We start from the raw sequence: 23,585 nt of genomic DNA, 5'->3' as shown, positions 1-23,585 counted from the left end.
GGAAAATAAATGTGCTAGGTTTTTTTAAAATTGACTCCTTCTACCTTAGGCCACGAACTTATAAATGACCCCTCGTGTTGCACTGCTGACATTCTGTATCAATAAAGTTTCAAGTGTACTCTTTATACAAGCTTTTTGTTCTGAAAATAATTAGATTTGCAGTTTGTCGCTCTTAGCTGTTGTGGGTCAAGGAGTATTTATGAAACATATGACGAAAGCAGCATTTTTTGTTCAAATACAATTTTAAATGATTAATAAGAACTGTTTGCACACACAAAAAAAGTTCCCAATAAATAAAGACCAATCACCCTACAGATTAACTGAATGTTTATTCAAGTTATAATGGCTCAAAAATCTTCTGACTGGCAGCTCCTTTTGCCTACGCAGGCACATCGTCACTGACAGTTGAATTCAATGTGCTTAACTTGTACACGCTGATTTCTTTATCCTCAACTCTGTGAACAAGTTGGCAGTTGTAGTACTGAGGCAAAAGCTCCTCATGGAAATGGATGGAGTGATTTCCTTCCCGTAACTTTGTTGAGAGGTAGATGATAGCTGTCCCTTTGGAGAAGTGTAGCAGAGTCTTTAATAGCAAAGGGTAAGTCAGGGAAGTATACACTATATCTGAGCCCAAGATAAAGTCATAGCTAGTTGGAAAGTTGACGTGATCCTTGCCCCAGTTTAGAGCACAGACTTTAGCTCGATGTCTGCAGTCTGAGGGGATATTGATGGAGATATTATATTCTATTTGGCTCAAGGCGTCCTCTTTGTCTGTCATTGTAACTTCCCCACCTGACAAATAAACAATATGATATTATGCACCCTTGTAACAAACGTCAGGTTGAGCATTGATTTAGCAGAGGCAGAAAGGGACAACCCTTTACAAAACAAGCTAAAACTGTTTATCATTATACCCTAGCTACAGCCCAGATCATGATCTATTCTTTGTCAGCAGAATGGATGACCTCTGCTGATGTCAGCCAACCTTTTGCACAGACATTCACTGTATTCTTGTGTTTGCCATGGAAGTATGGAAGATTTATTCAAATTAAGATCTATGTTGCATGCACTGAGCATTCAGTTTACAATACTCAGCCTATTGATTCAATACAGAGTCGATAAATATCTGCAAACAGAACTACGGAAAAGAGCAAGTGTGATAGCAAACCGGTTAACCATCCCAATGTTTGAGTGTTTCATGGTCTGGGCCTCTACTCACTGGGATACAGAAGAATGATGGATGACCCCTTTGAAGCCCATCGAACGTTGAAAAGCCTCGGTAGAGTGGATGTAGTGAGGATGTTTCCTAAGCTGGGGGAGTCTAAGACCAGAGGACACAGCCTCATAATAGAAGGTGTCCTTTTCGAACAGAGATGAGGAGGAATTTCTTTAGCCAGGGAACGGTGAATCTGTGGCATTCATTGTCCTAGGTGGCTGTGGAGGTCAAATCATTGGGCATATTTAAGGCAGATGTTGATAGATTCTTGATTAGTCAGGGTATGAAGGGATATGGGGAGAAAGCTGGAGATTGGGGCTGAGAGAGAAATTGGATCAGCCATGATGAAATGGTAGAGAAAACTTGATGGGCCAAATGGCCTGGTTCTGTTCCTATATCTTATGGATGCAAAAGGCACAACAGTATACTTGCATGATCTTTAACTCTGGTGCAGTACAGTAGCACAGCTAGCAGAACTGGTGCCTCACTGCATCAGGGACTAGAGTTCAATCCTGCCTTGGATGCTGCCTTAAGTGAGTTTGAATGTTCACCCTGTGATCATGTGGGTTTTTTCGAGTTGCTCTAGTTTCCTCTCACATCCCAAAGATGTGTGGGTTGGTGGCTTAATTGGAAGGATAATCTGAGAAGTGGTGAGTGTTGTCGAGAATATGGGGAGAGTAAAATATGGGATCAATATATGATTTATGTAAATCGGTGGTTGATGGTGAGCATTACCACAATGGGCTGAAGGACCTGTTTCCCTGCTTTCTCTCCATCATTCTGTGAGCACGTGAATCTTGATTACAGGATCTGAGGATCAAGCTAAAACGATTATAGAGTTCTATTCCTGCTACCGTAAGCATACATAATAAATCTTACGCAAACTATCTTCTCTTGGCAGCATCCAGTTACTGCTTTAGTTCATCACTCAGGGGTTTCATTTCAGCAGGTGATAATGCCACAAAGTCCCTTGAATCTGCAGGAAGAACTAGCATTGGATGCATCTAATAAACTAGCTCAGATGGAAATTAAAAGGATTCAAGGCAAAATAAACTGAGATGGAATTGATCTCTGACCTTTTCTTGAAGATACTTGGGCAAATGTATTCTCTAGAGCTCAGCAACCCTCTGATCTTGAACATAGTGATAATATTTCAAATATTCACACTATAATTGGATTTAAGAATTTAACACCAGTCTATTCTGATTCAAGTAATTAAATTCCATGAGCTTGGTGTTGGATTCTCAGAATATGGAAAACAATTTATTTAAGTACTGATATAACCCCAGCTGTCCTTGTCACACATTTTTTAAAATAGGTTGCAACATAGAATTAATGCTGATGTAACTGATACCTGCTTACTTGAAAACTGGAATTCAAAGATGATCCAAAAGCAATTAAACCGTTTCAAAGTTACATGAACCCTATCAGAGTTCTGCCGATATGTTCAAACAAACCAGCTGGTACTCTTGTTAAAAGATCACCTGTTGCTCAATTGACTGGTGTGTGTGTTTGCAATGAAGACCCATGTCAAAAAAGACTATATCATGACTAAGTCATTTCACTTCACCCCAACAAGTTCCTTGGGAGGTGGAGCTAATCTTCAGAACTAATGAAAAATTATTCAACCTGTGGTTACTGCACTCCACAAGAAACATCACCCAAACCTCAAAAGTTGAGCTTCAGTACACAGATGACTTCCAATTTGTGCACCCTTAGAAGTCATTGTTGATCCATTCACTGAAGGATTCATAAGAACATAAGAAACACATAGAATCAGGAGCAGGCTACTTGGCCTCTTAGCTTTATTTCATCATTCACTCAGATCATGACTGACCTTTAACCTGAGCTATTTACTAGCAATATCCCCATATGCATTGATTCTCCAGATGCCCATACATCAATCAATAGCTGCTTCAATAGTACTCAAAAACTGAGCCTCAATGGCTTTCTGGGATAGAGAATCATTCTCTGAGTAAAGAGATCTTTCCTCATCTCAGTCCTTTACCTCATCAAACTCCTTGTTCTGAAATAGTGCCCTGATCTCAAACACCTCAGCTACGGGGAACATATGCCCACATCTAAGTGGAAATCAAACAATAGCAGATGCTCAAAATCTGAAACAGAAACAGAAAATGCTTCTCAATACACAGCAGATGAGACAGCATGCTTTGGAGTCTCCAATGTTCTCTACAACTTGAACTCAACTTTTTCCCTCTTTGCCAAACTAACTTTGTTTCCCTTTTCACAGATGCCACCTGACCTGTGAGAGTTTTCAACATTTTCAGTTTTCCTTTCCTTTCTTTGAGCCTGCCAAGCCTGTCAGAAGTTTATAAATTTCAATTATGTCTTCTCTTATTCTCTGAGAATACATTACTGGTCTACTCAGTCTCTTCTCGTACAGCAATCGCACCGTCCCCGGGAACAATCTCATGAACATTCTCTGCACTCTCTCTATGGCAAGTAGATCCTTTATGTTTCTAAGAAGACCAAAGCTGTACACATGGCTCTGCGCAACCATAATAAAGATTTCTTCACTCCTATAACTAAATCACCTTTTTAAAAATACTAACATATCGCATGCCATCCTAATCAATTGCTACACATTCATGTTGGCCTGCAGAAACTTGTGTCACTGTACAGAGACAACATGCAAATTCCACACAAACAGCATAAAAGCTCCATTTGAACAGATGTCTACTGACCCCTGTGTGGCAGCACAATTGCTGCATAATTGTATCACCTATGATAAGGTTCTAACATGGAGGTTACACTTTCATACAGTTTTGGAGTGACATGTTACTAAAAAATAACACTGACCTTGACAGTGGGATGAAATTCTGTCCATATTTAGAATGTATTTATGCTATATTTCAAATATTTCCCCTCAGTATTGAGTGCAGATGAAACACTCACAGCACAAGTCTTGGACTGGTGAATGGACAATGTTTAGCAGAATAAATACAGTCCAAAACATGCATATCTATTGTAAATACACACAATGGCCACTGGCCAGATTATTTTTCAAATTAACCACAGAGGTTCATTATCACCACATAGCTTACCAAGCAGGGCAGCGAGAATTCCCACAATTCCAGTGCCAGATCCGAGTTCAATCACCTTCTTCCCGGAAAAGTCGATCTTTTCCCGCTCAAAGTACTGGCAGAGAACCAGAGCCTAGGGAACAGGCCAAATGCAGTTGGAACAAAGTATTTATGAAAAGTGGTGCAAAAACTGTACTATCAACAAATAGTATGGTCAAGGAAGAGGGCATTACTGGAGCCATCCCCTTCAGAGAGGAAGAACACTTGGGTTAGGAACTGTTCTTACCTTGTTAATCTCACAGCATTTCCCAGTGGATTTAGAACAACACAGGCCCACTTCAACTGAAGGCACTTCCAGCAGTGGGAAGGAGGGAAGGAGTGATGCACAAGAGAACAGCATCACATCAGGACTAGGAGTAGAGAAGGGTTGCTGCAGTCATGGGACTTAAACACGTGGACTAACAATTTAACTTTAAGGGTGTAGTGAGTTGTTATGGACGACTGCAGCCAATGATGATGGGTTATATGGGGCCAGATTTCACAGCATTTAATGACAGCAAAACCATTATTACATTGCAGCTTATCAGAAACCTCTTTAAGTTGCTTTAATGGATCTAGATGGAATCGTTTACAACCTCCACCATTTCAGTCAAACTGTAATCACTTGAATTTTGTGATTTTTGATGATTTAACTACATAGAAAACCACAAAAAATTCTAAAATTCCTAATCTTAAATGCATGCTCTAGCTAAGATTTTAATAACAGAGTATGTCCTAGTTATTTTTAGCAAACTAATTCACCGTTAGAATTTGTTCAAGTAACTTGCTTACATGGATATTTCAAAATATAGATCAATTTTAGATTACTTCTTGTAAGAAAGTTTATTATTCCCCGAGTCATGTGAATTCCTTACTGTTATTGGCTGATGACATCACAGGTGCTGGACCCTAGGAATCTCATCAGCAACAGATGCTGGGAAAAGGGAAGCAATTGTAATCTTGAGGGGAGCATTTGGAGTTCCACTGAACGTGTTGTCACTGACAGCAAATTGAGACAGGCAACAGAATTTTAATAAAGAAGGATTAGTGAAGGACTGAAGGATCACAAGGAAAGAACTGAAAGTGAGAGTAGGAAAGAAGAGGGAATTTAGTTTGAGGTACATAAAAGTGCATTTAACAGAGTTCATGGTTCCAGAGGTTAACATCGTGCATATGAAGAAAAAATTCTAGCCTGTACCCATTTGCGCTGGATCACCTCAGTGGTATGAATGCTGGAAGCCAGACCACACAGCTGGTGAGGAATTTAGCTCATTTCATCCATTAATTGCATTTACATACATGCCCTGGAGCACAAGAATAGATCATGAGATGAAATATATGCAACAAGACAAACACCATCCAGATAGATGCTCAAAGGGTGTTGCAGGAGACGTCTGAGGTCCATAAGAATAAAGAATCATAACACCCCATAGACAGGATCAAAGGTGCCAATACTGAGATGCCAACTTTAGTTAAGGCAACTTAAGTGTCAAGTGAGGGGCTGACAGGTTGGAGCTGGGAGGCGATTGCATGCTCAGAGACCATAGGGGAGTAATTGAGATTGGATTATCAAGGAGTAGTTTAGAGGATTGGTGAGCATTTTTAGGATGGTGATGATGAACTGATAATGCTTAAAGAGATGATCTATTTACACAGTCATGAAAAGAAGATCATAGGTTCTATTCTTAGTGTGCACTCAGTTCAATTAGGACTGGTACCCCTCTCCTGAATGCGTTGTGGCTAATGAAACAATGAGGTGGATTGTTCAACAAAAGATGGACACAGAAACTGCACACAGCAGGAAGTATAATCATTGGGTCAGTTCAATTAACACTTATTTCAGAAAAATGTTTTTTTCCATAAAGAATAATGATGTCTGAAATTTTCATCCAGAAGGGAATACTCAATGCATTAACTGACAATTTTCATGGAAGATGTGATGTGTCTATTTAGTTTATGATGTTAAATGAATGGACGAGTATGGGTTAAGTTACTGAAGAGCCACAGTCTCATAAAATAGTGACTCATATCCTAGGTGCTGAATAGACTACCTGTTTAACTTGAATTGCTGGGAAATGGTTAGACAGAGGAAGAAAATGTGTAAATCCTTCTCTACAGTCATTTGAGCGTAAGCAATATTACAAGGCAGGATATTAGCTCACTCTTGTCTCACATATAAACTGAGAGGAAGGCTCCAGATTCTATCCTCTATGAGAGAACTGAATCCATTACAATAGTGGAACATAGATACCTTTTTCAGAAACTATGCAAAGCTTTTCATTAACATCTTAAGCATGACAGTATCACTTTTCTCTTGTTCAACCCGTGGGCTGACTTACGGCTTCCCAGACAGAAGAAGAGAACCCCAACTTGCTGCCGAAGTGTTGAGTGATGTTTACAGTATATCCACAGAATTTGAACTGCCTTTCCCTTCGAAGCGGATTCAGAAGTAGGCTGTCAATCGTGAGACATTTGCTAACAGAATTCACTTGACGCTGGTTTCTTGCCATCTTCCCCCAAATTCTCCTGACACTTCCCTGATTTTTGGCTGTTCCATTCTGATCACCAGGGAGATCCTGGCCAGATATCTTTTCCTCATTTGGATCATTTGGAGTTCCACCTATCTGAGCCTGCCTGATTGAAAAAGAAAGATTTTAAGAACTCTCACCTGGAACAAAGTGCTTACACAGAGAAAAAAAAACATTGGTAGGAAAATATTAGCTGGTCTACAAAGTCTACTCCATTTTCGTGCTCATTGTTAGTGCCCAGTTCCATCCTCACCCACGTGAACAGTCATGTGAACTCTTGGAGAGGTCCAAAAGTGGCAGTACAAATAAATGCCTAAAATCAGTCCAAGAGAGCTATCGTTTCATCTACCTCATTATGTAGTATCGTGTCTGTCTCAGCTAAGAATGAGTTCGGATTCTCGGCGGAAGGCATGCATAGTGCGAACAACTAAACTTCTTCATGCATCTGTGAGTGAAAAAGTACCAGATGCCCTAATCTACCTGTATTCAAACCAAATTTAAAATTGTCTCCCTGGTGCTGTTCTATTCCTGAACGGCAAAGACATTTGCTTTTCAATAGTTATGCTAGTCTGTCCATTACAACCTTCTAGTAGAACATGAATAGATCTTATTGTTGAGTGCCATTGTAGCGTAGCAGTCAGTGACATTATTACAGCTTGGGGCATTACAGAGTTTGCAATTCAATTCTGGTGCCAGTCTATAAGGAGTCTGTACGTCCTCCCCATGGAATGCATGGGTTTACCCTGGGTGCTCCGGTTTCTTCTCACAGTCTAATGATGTACCAGGTAGGTTAATTTGGTCATCGTAAATAGTCCTTGATTTGGTTAGGAAAAATTGGCATTGTGGGGTTATTGGGGTGGTGTGGCTCAAAAGGCCAGAAATACCTACTTTTAGTAACTAACTAAACAAAAAATAAATAAATAACATTTTATTTATAATAAAGAAGTAATATTTATTAATATTGCAATATTCTAATATTTTATTCATTGGAATTTTTGTAAGGATATTAAAACAAAACTGACAGAAATGTGACGAAGTATCTTATATTGAAACAGAATGCTATTTTTAAAACATTATACTCTGTTTCTTTAGAATTACTAGTCAGGCATTTTTAGTGTTTTATGTACAATCAACAACAGAATGCTTTATGTTAAAATGAAAGAGGAATTCAAGAGAGGCAATAAATTAATAGGCAGCAGGAAAAAGAAAAGAATAAGAAACTACAAAGAGCAAGGTCTAGGGACTGAAGATCAGAGGCTCCTTATCAAAACAAGCCATGGGAGAAAGTGGGGAATCAATAAGTACGGAACTATAACCAGAACGTCCACAGGAAGTAAAGGCAGAAAGTTCAGATGGATTCGGTTCCAGACTCTAGATCAGGTGAATGAGGATGAGAATGTCCAAAGAAGAGAGACCTAGTGACAAGTCAAATGCTCTGAAAGGATTGACCATCAGAGGAATGAGAAAGTCTGGGAGAAAAGAGGGATTGGGGTATACCAGAGAGGAGGGATGAGGGGATGGTGTGAGAGAATGAAGTTCGGGTGCCAGGGAGTCAAAGGGTAGGATCTGAGGCTCCAAGAGCAAGATGAGAACTGCTGAGAAGAGAGTGGGAGAATCCAAGGTGGGCAGATGGGAACCAGATGGGGTGGATGGAAGATTCAGCAATGACTTTTAGGCAGAACAAATCTCTAAAGCATTCAGGAACACTTCTGCTCTGCCCAATAACCAAAACTTGATAAGGATTTCTTATGAATGTCCACAAATAGAGCAAGACTCTGTGGGCAATAAATTTAAGAGGGAGAACCCCCAGCTTGTACCATGCACATCACTTTATGTAGGTCATTCAAACAGCACCTACACTTACCAAGAGAGGTAATAACAAGAGAATAACTAGTTTTATTGCCCATCTCACATTGCGTTACTTCACAATTGAACTATTAAAATAATTAAATATACTGAGTTATTATTTCTTGGTGACAATAGCAGAATCTTCCTCTTTGTCCCTGTTTCCAACTTCTGGTTCTTAAAGTGCCACCTTTGATTCCCAAATAAAGATTCCTTACATGGGGAAGGTGAATTACGATAGGCCAATCATAAACGCACAAGATTCTACAAATGTTACAAATCCAAAGCAATGCATACACAAAATGCTGGAGGAACTCAGCAGGTCAGGCAGCATCTGTGGAATTCTACACAGTCATCTGGTAAACCCAAGGGCAACTGTCTGTGTCAGATCCATTCTCCCATCTCATCACTTATTTCCCATATGAGCAAAACTGACATCTGTTACGGAGACACATATGACAGAGTAGCTGTCATCTTCTGGTCCAACAATTCACATACTTGTGAATGAAGAATATTTCCATTATTTTTTTTGACATAGGAACCAATTCAACCATTCTAACCTATGCTAGCTCCCAGAGCATTTCCAACTTTCTTTTCTCCCCACATGCCCATCAACAACACCCCCGCTCCCAATTCCTCTACCTAACCAGGCATTAGGAGCAATTTGCAGAATCAGATTAAACCACCAACCAGCCCTTCTTTGGAAAGCAGGATGAAACCAGATCATCTTCAGGAAACCCACACAGACCCAGGAACAATGTGCAAACTTCACCCAGAGAACACCAGAGTTCCGAATCAAACCCAATTCACTGGCTTTGTGAGGCACGCTCTCTAATTGCTTTGACACTGTGCGTCCCAATTCTAATGCTGGAATCTCCAGCCAGAATATCTATCCCATCATCACCTACCCCTTTAAGCACTGCCAGAATCTTGAATTAGTTAAGTTCCAGTGAGTGTAAATAGTATATTCATTTAACATAGCATAGCATTATATCCCCCAACCCAGCCATCAGGGTAGCAAACTAGGTAGATCAGTGACTCTCTACTCCTCCTGCTGATGAGCCAACTCATAGTTGTGTTCCATGTATAACTTTAACAAAGCTCCATATAGTCAAAGTAAAATATATTTGTACTCCAGTCTCTTCGACATCATTCAACTTTTTTTCCTAACACCACATTACAGCTTTCAAGATCCAGTGGTCAAAGTTGTGCAGGTTCCCCACCATTTACTAATTTTGCTACAGTAATAAAAACTTTATTCCTTTAACAAAAGGAAGTTACTTCACATTTCTGCACTTTATGTCCAATGACTTGCTTGCTCAAATTATCAGTCCATATCCTTTCCCATTTAGTCGGCATTAGCAGCAAATGTGAGTGCTTTACACTTGATCTCTTCATCTAACTCATTAATATGAATCGCAAATAACTGAGACCTTCTGATCCAGTAATAGGCTGCCAACTTGTAATTATCAGTTTACTCCTCCTCTGTTTCTTTCATTAAGCAACCATCTACTCATTTCGAAGTAATATGTTTCTTCTGACTTTATGAGACCTTATATTGTGCAACAATCTTTCAAGTGGTGCCTTATCTGATGTTTTTAAACAATCTAAATGCACATCAACCACTGACTTTGTTATGTACCCTGGTTATTACCTCTTGTATCTCATTAAAAGGCAAGATTCTGACAAATTTTGACAGGATGAAAAGTTTATTTTCGGAGTTATATTAACTCTGTCCAATAATAGCATAATTTCCCAAAAGTCCTCTGTAACCACTTCCTTAATGGTGGATTTTTGTGAACTAATGCTAGCTTGACTGGCTGTAATGTTCCATTATCTTCTTCCTTTAAAAAATACCATAAGGTAAAGTTTCCACAACATAATTTATAATGTATCTACCTGGTAAATCCAGCTGGGACTGACTTTCTGTGCATGAGACGTTCAACAGGTCTCTCCTGCTAAGTAGTTACAATCAATTGAGATTTCCAAACTGTACATACTCAAAGATAGTCATAATGATTTGACCAGGCTTGAAAACTGAATGAACCTCTACAAATTTAGCTCATTATCATACATTGAGGTCAGAGGGCTTCCCTTCCTCCACCATTAATGCTGCCCTCAATCGCATCTCTTCCATTTCACACATGTCTGCTCTTACCCCATCCTCCCATCAGCCTATCAGGTATAGGGTTCCTCTTGTCCTCACCTACCACCCTCCGCGCCCAGCACATAATTCTCCAAAACTCCCACCGCCTCCAACTGGATCCCACCACCAAGCACATCTTCCTCCTCACCTCACTTTCTGCTTTCCGCAGGGATCGCTCCTTACGCGACTCCCTTCTCCATTTGTCCCTCCGCACTGGTCTCCCTCCTGGCACTTATTCTTGTAAGCGGAACAAGTGCTATACCTGCTCCTAAACCTTCCTCACTACCATTCAGAACCACAAACAGTCCTTCCAGGTGAGGTGATACTTCATCTGTGAGTCTGTTTGGGGTCATATACTGTGCCTGGTGCTTCCGCCATGGCCTCCTGTCTATTGGTGAGACCCAATGTAGATCGGGAAACTGCTTCGCCATCTACACTCCATCAGTCAGAACAAGCAGGATCCACTTCCCATTCCCATTTCAATATGACCATCCATGCCCTCCTCCACTGTAGTGATAAGGCCATACTTAGGTTGGAGAAACAACCCCTTATATACTGCTTGGGTAGCTTCCAACCTGATGGCATGAACATTTATTTCTCAAACTTCTAGTAATGCTTCCCCCCTCCCTTCACCACTTCCCATCCCCTTTTCCCTCTCTCATGTTATTGTCTTGCATGCCCATCGCTTCTCTCCAGTGCTCCTCTTCCCCCCCCTCCTTTTTTTCTTGCTTCCATGGCCTTCTGTCTCTTTCACCACTCAACTTCCTAGCTCTTTGTTTCATCCCTTCCCCTCCAAGTTTCACCTATCACTGGGTGTTTCTCACTCCCTCCCCCCACCTTTCAAATCGAACCCTCAGCTTTTTTTCTCCAGTCCTTCCGAAGGGTTTTGGCTCAAAACGTTGACTGGGCTTTTTTCCGTAGGTGCTGCCTGGCCTGCTGAGTTCCTGCAGCATTTTGTGTACGTTGGTCAGAGGACCAGGTACTTTTAAAATTTCATGTGTTTTTTTTCCAGCGCCCAAGATTAATTACCTGTTTGAGAGCATTGCTCTGACCTTTTGGCAATTACTTGAAATTTCCCTGAATTTGATTATCGGTGGTATTTTGCTTCCTTACTTCATCCTAAATTCTTTGTGAGCAACCGGATGACTGGAGTATGTAATTTTGCTTTGAGGCAGTTTTGACTGTCTTGCTTGCAAGCTACGTTAGCTCAACTAATGGGAAAATGATTCAACACTCTTGACTACACAAAGGCAACGTATCTGAAAGTGATCACCTTTACTATTCCATTTTCTTGGTTTATACTCTGAGCAGAGTTTGGGATGAACTTCAATTAAAAGCAAATTTTACTGTACAAATCTCAAAATATCAAGGCCTATGGCAATTATTCTTCATATCTGGAAACAGCAAACAGTCCAGTACGCATTGTTAGTATGCACAATTAACAGTCTTGGATATACATCAATATGCTCAAGGTAATAGTTACTTTTCCCTGTGTGAAAATGTAATTTCTTTCAAATGCTAATTCTATTGCTGCTGGCAGGAAACAACTTGCATTTGCCTTTAAAGCAATATATGCTTACAGACATAAAATTTTTAAAAAATGAAAGTTGTTGAAGTAAGGAAACACTGTAGTGAAATGGTTAGGACCAGCTTAGTCAAAGTCACAACTATAAAAATGGCTTTAAAATATTGCAGGTAGATGAGAGAAAATAAATCTAATATCAAGAAATAACTAAATACTTAACATCTTTCATAGCCTCAATATGTCCCAAACCACTAGGTCTCAAAATATCACAAATGAGAAAATCTGCAGATGCTGGAAATCCAAGCAACACACACAAAATGCTGGAGGAACTCAGCAGGTCAGACAGCATCTATGGAAAAGAGTACGGTCAATGCTTCGGGCTGAGACCCTTTGGCAGTTCTGGAGAGAGCAAGGTTAGAAATAGGTTTAAAAGGTAGGGGGAGGGGAGAGAGAAACACAAAGTGATTGGATTGGTGAAACCTGAAGGGGGAGGGTTGAAGTAAAGAGCTTGGAAGTTGGTAGGTGAAAGAGACAGAAGGCCATAGAAGAAAGAAAAGGGGGAGTGGAGCACCAGAGGGAGTCAGTGGGCAGGCAAGGAGATAAGCTGAGAAAGAAAAAAGGGGATGGGAAATGACAAAACAAGGGGTAAGGGCATTACTGTAAGTTTGAGCAATCGATTTTCATGCCATCAGGTTGGAGGCTACCCAAGCGGAATAAGATGTTGTTCCTTCAATCTAAGTGTGGCCTCATCTTGACACTGGAGGCAGCCATAGCTGGACATACCTGAATGGGAATGGGAAGTGGAATTAAAATGGGTGACCAGTGGGAAATCCCGCTTTTTCTGGTGGACAAAGCATAGGTGCTTGGCGAAGCTGTCTCCCAATCTATGTCAGGTCACACTGATACACAAGAGGCCACGCTGGGTGCACGAATACAGTAGATGACACCAACAGACTCACAGGTGAAGTGTTGCCTCACCTGGAAGGACTGTTTAGGGCCCTGAATGCTAGTGTGGGAGGAGATGTAGGGGCAGGTGTAGCACCTGTTCCACTTGCAAGGATACGTGCCAGGAGGGAGATCAGTGTGGAGGGGTGAATGGACAAGAGAGTCACGTAGGGAGAGATCCCCACGGAAAACAGAGGGGTGGGAGGGTGGGGAGGGAAAGATGTGATTGGTGGTGGGATCCTATTGGAGACAGCAGAAGTTTTGGTGAAATGTGCTGGACATGGAGGCTCTTGGGGTGGTAGGTGAGGACAAGATGAACCCTATCCCTGGTGGGGTAGTGGGAGAATGGAGTGAGGGCAGACCTGTGTGAAATAGAAGAGAAGCAGTTGAGTGGAGCTTTGATGATGGAAGAAGGGAAGACCCTTTCTTTGAAAAAGGAGGACATCTCCTTCATTCTGGAATGAAAAGCCTCATCCTGAAAGCAGATGTGGCGAAGATGGAGGAATTGAGAGAAGGGTGTGGCATTTTTACAAGTATCAGGGTGGAATGAGGTATACTCTAGGTAGCCGTAAGAGTCAGTGAGTTTATAATAGACATCAGTCTATAATAAATAAGCTGTCTCTAGTGATAGAGACAGTGAGATTGAGAAAGGGGAGGGAGGTGTCAGAAATGGACTGGGTAAATTTGAGGGTAGAGTAGAAGTTGGGGGCAAAGTGGATGAAGTTGACGAGTTCAGCACGGGTGCAGGAAGCAGCACCAATGCAGTTGTCGATGTAGCGTAGGAAAAGTGCGGGACGGTCACCAGTGTACGCTTGGAACACAGACTGTTCCACGGAGCTGACAAACAGGCTGGCATAGCCGGAACCCATAAGAGTGCCCATGGATACAGTTTTTTGTCTGAAGGAAATGGGAGGGGCCAAAGGTGAAATTATTGAGAGTGAGGACAAGTTGCAATAGACGAAGGAGCAAGGAAGTGGAGGAGAACTGGTTGGCGTCTGGTGTCCAGAAAGAAAGTAAGAGCTCTGAGGCCTTCCTGTTGGGGAATGGAAGTGTATAGGGACTGGACATCCACAGTAAAAATGAGGTGATGGGGGCCAGGGAACTTGAAATCCTTGAAAAGAACAAGAGTGTGAAGTGTCACAGATGAAGGTAGGAAAAGACTGAAGTAGGGGAGATAAAACAGAGCCGAAGTATGCCGATGTGAGTTTAGTGGGGCAGGATCAGGCTGAAATAATGGGTCTACCTGGACAAGCGGGTTTGTGGATCTTGGGTAGGAGGTAGAAATGGGAGGTGAGGGGTGCGGGAACTATGAGGTTGGTGGCTGTGGATAGGAGATCCCCAGAGTCAATAAAGTTGGTGATGGTGTAGAAGACAACGGTTTGATGTTCCTTAGTGGGGTCTTGTTTGAGGGGTAAGTAAAGAGGAGGTCTCTGAGAGTTGGCACTAGGCCTCGGCAAGGTAGAGGTCAGTACACCAGACTACTACAGCACCTCCCTTATCTGTGGGTTTGATGGTGAGGTTAAGATTAATGCAGAGGGAGTGAAAAGCCGAACATTTGGAAGGAGTGAGGTTGGAATAGGAGGGAGGAGTGTTGGAGTCTAGACGGTTAATGTCCTATTGGCAGTTGGCAATGAAAAGGTCCTGTCATGGTCCCTTCTGGCAATCTCCCACCTTGATATTTACCTCAGGAATTGGGCCTCAATCCCCTCCTTTAGTTTCCAATCATTCCCAGGTTCCACTAACTACACACACCTGCTTTCCATCAGTAAATATGGGATAAAAACCCTGTGACCACAACAAGGAGCTGCCAGTTCGTTGGTTGACTCCAGTGTGAGTAACTTCATTTCATGGTCCTTAGGACTGCCGGTTCTAAGTCTAGCATTGCTCCTGGATACCAATTCCATACTCGCTACGTCAAGGACGCCTCATGATTCTGCCTCCACACCCGTGTTCTGCACTTGGGTTCGTCCACCAACTCGCTTGTGTAACAGGTCCAGATCAGGCAGAAGACCAGGGCTGGGTGTCCAGGAAGAGGCGGAGGGCTGAAGATGATAGAAAAGATCATCGGTGCGAGATGGAGAGTCCTTGCCAAAGAAGTAGGCTCGGAGACGGAGGCAGCGGAAGGAAAGCAGTGTCATGGCAGGCTCGGAACTCACTGAGGCGAGGCTGCAGGGGAACAAAAGTGAGGCCTTTACTGAGGACAGATGTTCTGCCTCAGAGAGGGGAAGGGCAGAGGGGATGGTGAAAACCCGGCACAGATGAGAGCAGGGATTGGAGGGGGGGGACGAGGTTGGTAGTGTCTGAGGGAAGGGAAGTGTGTGATGTTCAGGGATGGTGGGGTGAAAGGACGGTGGAGTCTCCAAGAAGCCAGGAGCTGGCGTTGGGACCTGAGAGAGGCGGGATTGCGGAGCGGCGGTGGGAGAAGGGGAGTCGGGGGTTCCAGAGGCATTGTGTGAAGACCTTGCCTGGAGGTCAAGGCCAGAGTTGGAGTTGAAGGTGTCCGAGATCGTTGATGGCGGTGGGGTCTGGGTTACCAGTTTGCTCTGGATTGTTAGAGCCGTTAAGGTCAGCAGCAGGGATTGTGGTCTGGAGACATCAAGGCTTGCCGGCATTAGAGACAGCAGGTTCAATCGTCTGAGGACAGGCAATCTTCTGATCCTTGCAGAACATGAGAAAGCCAAAGAACCGGCGATTGAAAGCGTGGATCTGGCAGAGGATCACGTCTATTACAGGCAGTGGAGAGAGAATCCAGGAGTTGCGGTAGTGACTGTGATAGGGACTCCTCATGGCGGAAAGCGTGGTGTGAACGCGGTGGGAGAAGCAGTCAGTTGAATGTGAGTACCTGGGGTTTCAGAGGATCCAATTCAAGAAGCTTGAAAACGAATCTGGAAACCATGTGGTATGATCCGGTTGAGAAGACATGCTCCCAGAAAGGATCCATGGCTGTGGTAGCGGGTCTGAGTAAGCACGTGGTCAAAGAGTCAGAGAGCACAGAGGGCAAGCAGTGAGACAGCGTTTCACTGAACTCCCGTCGAAGGAAAGGTTTAAACTTCTTCAGGGTAGCCATCCTTCCACAGTGTAGTGGTCCAATCACAAGCAAGAGAATATCTGCAGATGCTGGAATTCTTAAAATATTCTCAAGGAGAAGTTACTGTTGTGAAGTAGGAAAGGCAGTTGTTAACAGCCTCAGCTGAAATACAGGACCTCAGACAGCGTTAAGGTCTCTGGTCTAAAACATGATGGGTTTTTTTGGTTCACAAGAAGAGTTCTATCCACTGAGGCATGCTGAATCATGGGACCTGTTTGATTAAGTATACGGTTTGTGGTCTAAATAGGAAGGGCAGCACTAAGAGGTGACTGAGAGAAACAGAGACTTGGGGGGAATAGGTTGTAAAGCTTGCAGCAAAGGACCATTCACCACAGCTATGGCACAGTGCTCAGGCAGTTTAGAAATTAGAAATCAGTTATGTTGGGCACTAGTTTGGCCTGGGCTAGAATGCTGTCTGTATTCAGTTATGTTGCTGGCCAGTATACTTTGTTGGCTTACCTACTATGAAATAGAGGGAAGCTACTCAAACCATCAGTTTCCATGCCATCTCTCAGCACAACAATCCTGTTTCCCTCTTATTTCTCCATGATCTTGCAATTTTCTCACAGCTTCAACCTCGAATCTTCTCCTGTTGCTTCCCTTTGCTGAGAGGTCATGTGGGGGAGCCAGTTAACCCTGCAGTATGGTTGTTGGACATGGGAGCAATTGGTGCACCTGGGGGAAACCCACACAGTATGAGGGAGAATGGCACACTGACAGTTCCAAGGTTGTCTTCAAACCTGGGTCACTGAAGCAGTGAGGCTAGTGTTCTGATTTGCTAAAATAAACATAGAGACATTTATCCAAAATGTTGCAGCAGAAAGCATTAATAAAAATGCTGGTGAGCAAATATGCAATTCAGCCATTCTGCCAAAGAGGGCCACAAATAATCTACTAAGTGACAAGCTAATGGCAACTGACCAAATAGCCACATCAATGCTGAACAGGTGCTGGACATATTCATAGACATGAACGATTTCTATTTTTGCCCGGAGTTTGGGTGACCTCTTAGCCATGGAAATATGTTGATTTATTTTCCTTTAAAAATATTTTGTTTTTATTCTGACTGGAACTAAAGCACAGCTCTCTTGATATGGTTATGAGCTGAAATATTAGATTGTAATGAGATGTGACATTCCCATTCAATCTAAGCTGAAATGCGAAGGCACCTGAAAGTCATTAAAGCAGAAGGAATACTGGTGTTTTTTTCTTCACTGAAAACATCAGCAGAATCACATAAAAAGGTATCCCAGGCCATAAACGATTTTACCATTAATGTTGCCAATGAATGACAAGTACTGTAATATCAAATGCAACACCTTGTCTCAGATGGTAAGACATTTACTATGGAAAAGGATCGAGCATTCATACAAACCCATGCTGCGTGCAGAATACTTTTCCTAGATCTGATTCACCTTTTGTTGGACTGTTTTGTGCTTGTTAGAATGAGCCTAATGGTCTAATTCTGCTCCTATGTCTTATGGTTCTACAAAATAGCCAGCAGAGCTTCAGAAACTTTCCTACTGATACTCAGTACATAAACTTTAATGCTTTGAGACCGATTTGCAAGTCAGAGCAGAAGACTGTTCCCAAGGCCATTGTTATCATGAGACAGTCTGCAGTCTATGTGTCAATGGACTTCTGTACTTCCAAATGTTACACAACAATTGCTGAAACACAATGTAAAAATAATTCCAATAGGGACATAAGATCACCACAAACCTTACCTGGAGGTTCAAGGGCTGCTTCATTGTTAAAGGTCGGCCCTTGCTGCTGCTGGAGAGACCAAAATGTCCATGTTCTGTCAGGCCCGTTGTTAACTTCCCCATATCCTGAATATCACAGCACAATCATGCCCCCCACCATCATTTGCCCTATACCATACAGTCCCCCTTCCCACCCACTAACATCCTCCGCTCACCACCTCCTTACATTTACCTTTCCAATTTGCTGTCATCTGGCCAACCAAACCTGCTTAATTCCCCTCGCCTGCTGCCATCATCCATCTCACCCAAACCCATTATCTGCCCAACACTACCCAATAAGCTCCATTGCCCCATCTCCACATCACTCCCTACCCGTTAATTCCTTAAACCATTCCTGTTAGTTCACCCTTTCCCAAACTGCTTGAAAGTTCCTTTTCCAAGGTGTTTTAGAATCCACTCCACCCCCACAATGACATTGCCCTATAGTCTCCCTGCTTAAAAAAAAATCACAACCTCTATGAACTTTACTATCTAAATTGTTAGGACAGCAGATGAATGCTCTCGTGCTGGGTGCCTTGGTCATCACAGAGATTGGAGAGTATCTATGCCACAAACTACTAACGCCCCTTTGCTGCAGGGGGCTGGAGTTCCACTTTATGGATCATTGGGATCTCTTCAGGGGAAGATACAAAATGTTTAAAATGGACAACCTGAGTTACACCTGAACCTGAGGGGGTCCAATATCCTTGCAGACAGGTTTGCTAGAGCTGGTCAGGAGGGCATGGGACCCAGACTGATAAGGCTGAGGATGGGGTAGTTGGGTTACAAACAGAGGCTAGGTGTAGTGAGACTGCTAGCAAGGAGAAGCTGATGATATGGCAAAATTGTAGTGAATGAGAGGAGATATAATGTAAAAAGGGATAAAATCAAAAAGGATGATGAACACAGGACTGAAGATGTTTTATTTGAATGCACACAGTATTGTAGCACAGTTTCAGACTGGGATATATGATGCTGTAGGCATGGCTGAAGCATGGCAGAAAGAAGATTATAGCTGGGAGCTCAACATCAAAGGATACACAATAGGACAGGCAGGTAGACGGGGGGGGGTGGGTGGCTCTGTTGGTAAAAAATTATATCAAATCATTAGAAAGAGGTGACATAGGATTGGAAGGTATCGAATCATTGTGGGTAGAAATAAGAAACTGCAAGGGTAAAAAGACCCTGATGGGAGTTATATACAAAGCTCCGAAAAGATGTGTTCTACAAATTATATATATCAGACTGCTGAACAATTATGCTGGAGAGGTAGTAATATGCCAGAAGTTCGAGAGTATCAAGGGGCAGAAGTGTGTGAAGTTGCCATTACGAGGGGGATGATGCTTGGGAAACTGAAAGGTTGAAAGGGAGATAAGTTAAAGGCCCAACCAGAAAAAGGCCCCTTTTATTCTCACTCTTTGCCTCCTGCCAGTCATCCAATCTTCTATCCATGCTAGTATCCATCCTGTAATAGCATGGTCTCGTATCTTGCTAATCAGTCTCATATATAGCACCTTGTCAAAGGCCTTCTAAAAATCCAAGTAAAACAACATCCACTGAGTCTCTTTTGTCTATTATGTTATTTTGTTAAAGATTCCAACAGATTTGTCAGGCAACCTTTTCTCTTAAGCAAACCATGCTGACTTTGTCCTATTTTATCATGTGCCTCCGTCCCTGAAACATCACCCTTAATAATGGACTCAAGCATCTAAGGTCAGGCTGATTGGCCTATAATCTCCTTTCTTCTGCCTTCCCCTCCCCACTTCTTAAGGGGTGAATTGACATTTGCTATTTTCCAGTTCGCCAGAAACATTTCAAAATCTAGTGATTCTTTAAAGATCATTACTAACGCCTCCACAATCTCTTCAGCTTTGTCTTTCAGAACCCTGGCATGTAGTCCATCTTGTTCAGGTGGCTTATCTACCATCAGACCTTTCAGCTTCCCAAGCACCTTCTCCTTAGTAATAGCAACTAGAATCTCCTGTGACACACTGAAATGTCTGGAATAATGGTGGTGACTTTCACAGTGAACAGTGATGCAAAATACCCATTACTACCTCTCCAGCATCATTTTCCAGTGATCCAGTATGTGGTCTCACCTCCCTTTTACTCTATATCTCTGAAAAAAAACTTTTGGTATCCTCTTTGATTTTATTGGCTGGTTTCTCTTCATATTTCATCTTTCTCTCCTTACAGCATTTTTTGTTGTCTTCTATTGGTTTTTAAAAGCTTCTCAAATCTGGTTCATTTCACAACACCAAAACCAAGACTACAAGATCATCTATCTTATTCCGTATATGGTGTGCATTCAAATATAAGACCGTCAGTCCTGTATTCATCATACTTTTCAATTTTTCCATGTTACAATTCAACTCATCCTACTGACTGCAATTTTGCCCTATCGTCTGCCTGCCCTTTCTCACAGTCTCACAGCACACTGCATTTACTTGTATACCAACTGCCCCATCCTCAGCCCTTTCACTGGGGTTCCCATCCCCCGCCAACCCATTTTAAACCCTCCCCAACAGCTCTAGCAAACCTGCCCATAAATACATTGGTCCCCCTCTGGTTCTGGTGTAACCCGCCCTTTTGGTGCAGGTCATTTCTTTTCCAGAACAGATCTAATGATTTGGATATCTGAAATCATCCTGTTCTTATCCTCACCAGTATGTGGCACAGGCAACAATCCAGAGATTACTACCTTGGAGGACCTGATTTACAGCTTTCTACTTAACTCCCCATATTCTCTCTTCAAGACCTCCTCCCTTTTCCTACCCATGTTGTTGGTACCAATAGGTACAACGACTTCTGGCTGCTCACCCTCCCCCTTAGAATACTGTGGACCTGATCCAAGACATCCCTGACCCTGGCATCTAAGAGGCCGGGTATCTTTTTCATTGTAAAAGGTACTACAGACATATAATCAGAAAAAGTTAAAAAAGATAATGTGGGTTTCATATACACTAAGAGAGGAGACATTGTATTGAGGATTAACTAAATGGTGAAGAAAGAAATTGTATTTTTGTTTCTACCTTCAGAGGAGAAAACACAAAAAAGCCTCCTTGGAGACAGTGGAGGGCAATATTTTTAGAGTTATAATTAAATGGTAGAGCAGAGGGAAGGGGCAAATGGCCAATCCCTACTCCTTTCCTCATCTTATGCTCCTATACTCCATGCAAAGGGCAATATGAACAAAAGAATTGTCTTCTATAATGTGCATTGGTCTGAAACATTAAGTTGCCCCAACTGACTCATGTATTGTCAAGCTCAGTCAGGAACAATCAGAGAAACCTTACAAATCATAACACCTACCCAAAAGCAGGGGGAGAATATTGCTCCAATTGCTGTCATACGCATAAGTTTCCTAATAGGTTTGCTCCAATGCTATTGTAGATTATCAATATGATGAATGGAATATAATACATACTGTACAATCCAATAGAGATTATAGTTGCTGCTGAAGGCTAGGAAAATGGTTCAGTGCCAGGCTAATTTTTTAACCCTAATGCACTTACAAAGATGCAAGGGGAGATATCCACAATCCACACTTTACATGGACATTTGTCTACAAGCATTCTGCTCTTTGGTAGCTCATGACACAAATTATTGTGTGCCATATACAATTTGCTTATGCTGCATTAAAGCAAAGAAACATTCTCTGTGTAGGTACAACAGAAAGTATTCTCTCTGGATGCATAATGACTTGGTATAGCAACTACTTTACATATGACCACAAAAAACTGCAGTGTTGTGGTCATCTTCTCCTCTACAGACTCTGTCTTCACTTGTTTCTGCCTCAGAAAAGCAGTCAACATAATTAAAGACCCTACCCACCCAACCATCTCTTTCCGCCTTTTCCATTGGGCAGAAGATACAAAATCCCAAAGGCAATATACTACCAGGCTCAGGAGTTCCTGCCACACAGTCATATGACTACTAAATGGTATTGCAATAATTTGGATTCTTGACCTCACAATCTGCAGTATCTTCTTATGAATTTGCACGTTATTGTTTACCTACATTACACTCGGTAGCTGTTACACTTTATTCTACATTCTGATATTGTTTTACTGCACCTTGTTCTACTTCAGCATCCTGAGTAATTATCTACTCTCTATGAACCGAATATAAGACAAGTTTTTCACTGTATCCCCACAAATGACAATAATAAACCGATACCTACTGTAATGCCTACTCTGCTATGGACTGACAGGATGGTTCCTTTCTTCTGCCAGAATTGGACAGGCCCATGCTCTATCCTTGCTTTTCCTCTAATTGCCTGAAATGGCAATACAGTGTTTTAATTATTTGGCTTTGGGACAAAATACCAAGGCAGGTTTCCAACACAGGCCTTGTGTTGGGCTGAGTCCCATCAAGAGTGTAGAATGAATGAAGAGTGATATTCACCCGGCTGTGGGGAGGAGGAATGGGAGGGTGATGGTAGAACATAGAACATAGAGGGACAGGTGATTGCATACAAGGAGCTGTGGGACAGAGGGACAAGTTGGAGGGTAGAGGATAGTGAGCTGGGCTTTGACAAGATAAGGTAATGGTATCAGCAGGCGAGATGATGTGGGGGTTATGGCAGAATGAGGTAAACGGTTCAGGTGGTGGGATGGGTTATGGGTGGTGATGGGATGGGGTAAAGGATGGTGGAACGGGGTAATTTGGAAGGGGGAATTAGATGGCTTACCAGTACTTATCACCGTAGAGCCGATATCCTGTTACCTTCTTTGAGTCACTAAGCAGATATAAAGGAGCGACACCGGAGACGATGAACACGTTCAGAACAGATCTTCCAGGGGTCAGTTGGAACGTGCTTGCCTAATAAAGCGGATTGTACCTGCTCCAGTGGAAAAAACACTTGCTACACCATTGCAGCAAAGCCGGGTAACTTATCTTTTAAATACATAACTTGCCCTCAATTTGAGCTCCGCGTTCCCTCTAACCCGAAAGTTCGCCTCTCATCACCCCACTTCATTCATCTCTATTCAGTTTTAGTCGCTATACAATAACTCGTGAAAGAATGTCGCATATGCCGAGCGTTGGATTGCAAAAGTCTACAGAGCCGAAGTTTAAACCCAGAGCAACTATTAATGACACGCTGCTGAATAGCAGGAAAAGCCCGCGCGTCTATCTGCTTCATTTACCTCATATTGAAAATGGCGCGTTTAAATCAGGTGAAGTATACTTAATCTCATCCAGAGTCAATTGATGCTGACTTCAGTTAATCCAGCAAAGTACCGCTTTCTAAAGATTTCACAGGTAAATGCTACAGTGCTGTGTCGATTCGGTACCCTTCTGATCTTCTGTCTGCCGCCGCTTCTCGCAACGTGCTCCTGTTAAAGTCCTCCTCCGCTATTTTTAGCGCACCTGTTAATGCGTCCGAGCTAAATTCCAGCCCGTGCTATTTTCGTATGGTTATTAATCTGTTTAGTTCAAACTGGTTAATTACACTCAAGCG

At 42.4% G+C, this 23,585-nt stretch overlaps 1 protein-coding gene across 1 annotated transcript; it reads right to left on the bottom strand.

Annotated features, from left to right (window-relative positions):
- Nucleotides 1–207: 207 nt before the first annotated feature.
- LOC132405340 (EEF1A lysine methyltransferase 3-like) lies at nucleotides 208–23,322 on the bottom strand. The gene is made up of 7 exons (XM_059990066.1): nucleotides 23,272–23,322; nucleotides 22,815–22,964; nucleotides 22,305–22,400; nucleotides 18,104–18,152; nucleotides 6,639–6,933; nucleotides 4,282–4,393; nucleotides 208–792 (listed from the first exon to the last, which is right to left on the bottom strand). The coding sequence occupies exons 5-7, from the start codon at nucleotides 6,807–6,809 to the stop codon at nucleotides 380–382; spliced, it is 696 nt and encodes a 231-aa protein (XP_059846049.1). The 5' UTR covers nucleotides 6,810–6,933; nucleotides 18,104–18,152; nucleotides 22,305–22,400; nucleotides 22,815–22,964; nucleotides 23,272–23,322; the 3' UTR covers nucleotides 208–379.
- Nucleotides 23,323–23,585: the final 263 nt, after the last annotated feature.

The sequence above is a fragment of the Hypanus sabinus genome, chromosome 2 (assembly GCF_030144855.1).
Source record: "Hypanus sabinus isolate sHypSab1 chromosome 2, sHypSab1.hap1, whole genome shotgun sequence".
NCBI lineage: Eukaryota > Metazoa > Chordata > Chondrichthyes > Myliobatiformes > Dasyatidae > Hypanus > Hypanus sabinus.
The sequence above is the reverse complement of the archived record's forward strand: the minus strand, read 5'-3'. Positions and strand labels throughout refer to the sequence as shown.

Excerpts from the sequence above, each read along its gene's own strand:
- LOC132405340 (XM_059990066.1), bottom strand. The coding sequence starts at position 6,809 with ATGGCAAGAAACCAGCGTCAAGTGAATTCTGTTAGCAAATGTCTCACG. Across the intron at positions 4,394-6,638 it reads CTTCTTCTGTCTGGGAAGCC|GCTCTGGTTCTCTGCCAGTA; the intron begins GTAAGTCAGCCC and ends CCTGTTCCCTAG. Across the intron at positions 793-4,281 it reads AATTCTCGCTGCCCTGCTTG|GTGGGGAAGTTACAATGACA; the intron begins GTAAGCTATGTG and ends TTTATTTGTCAG.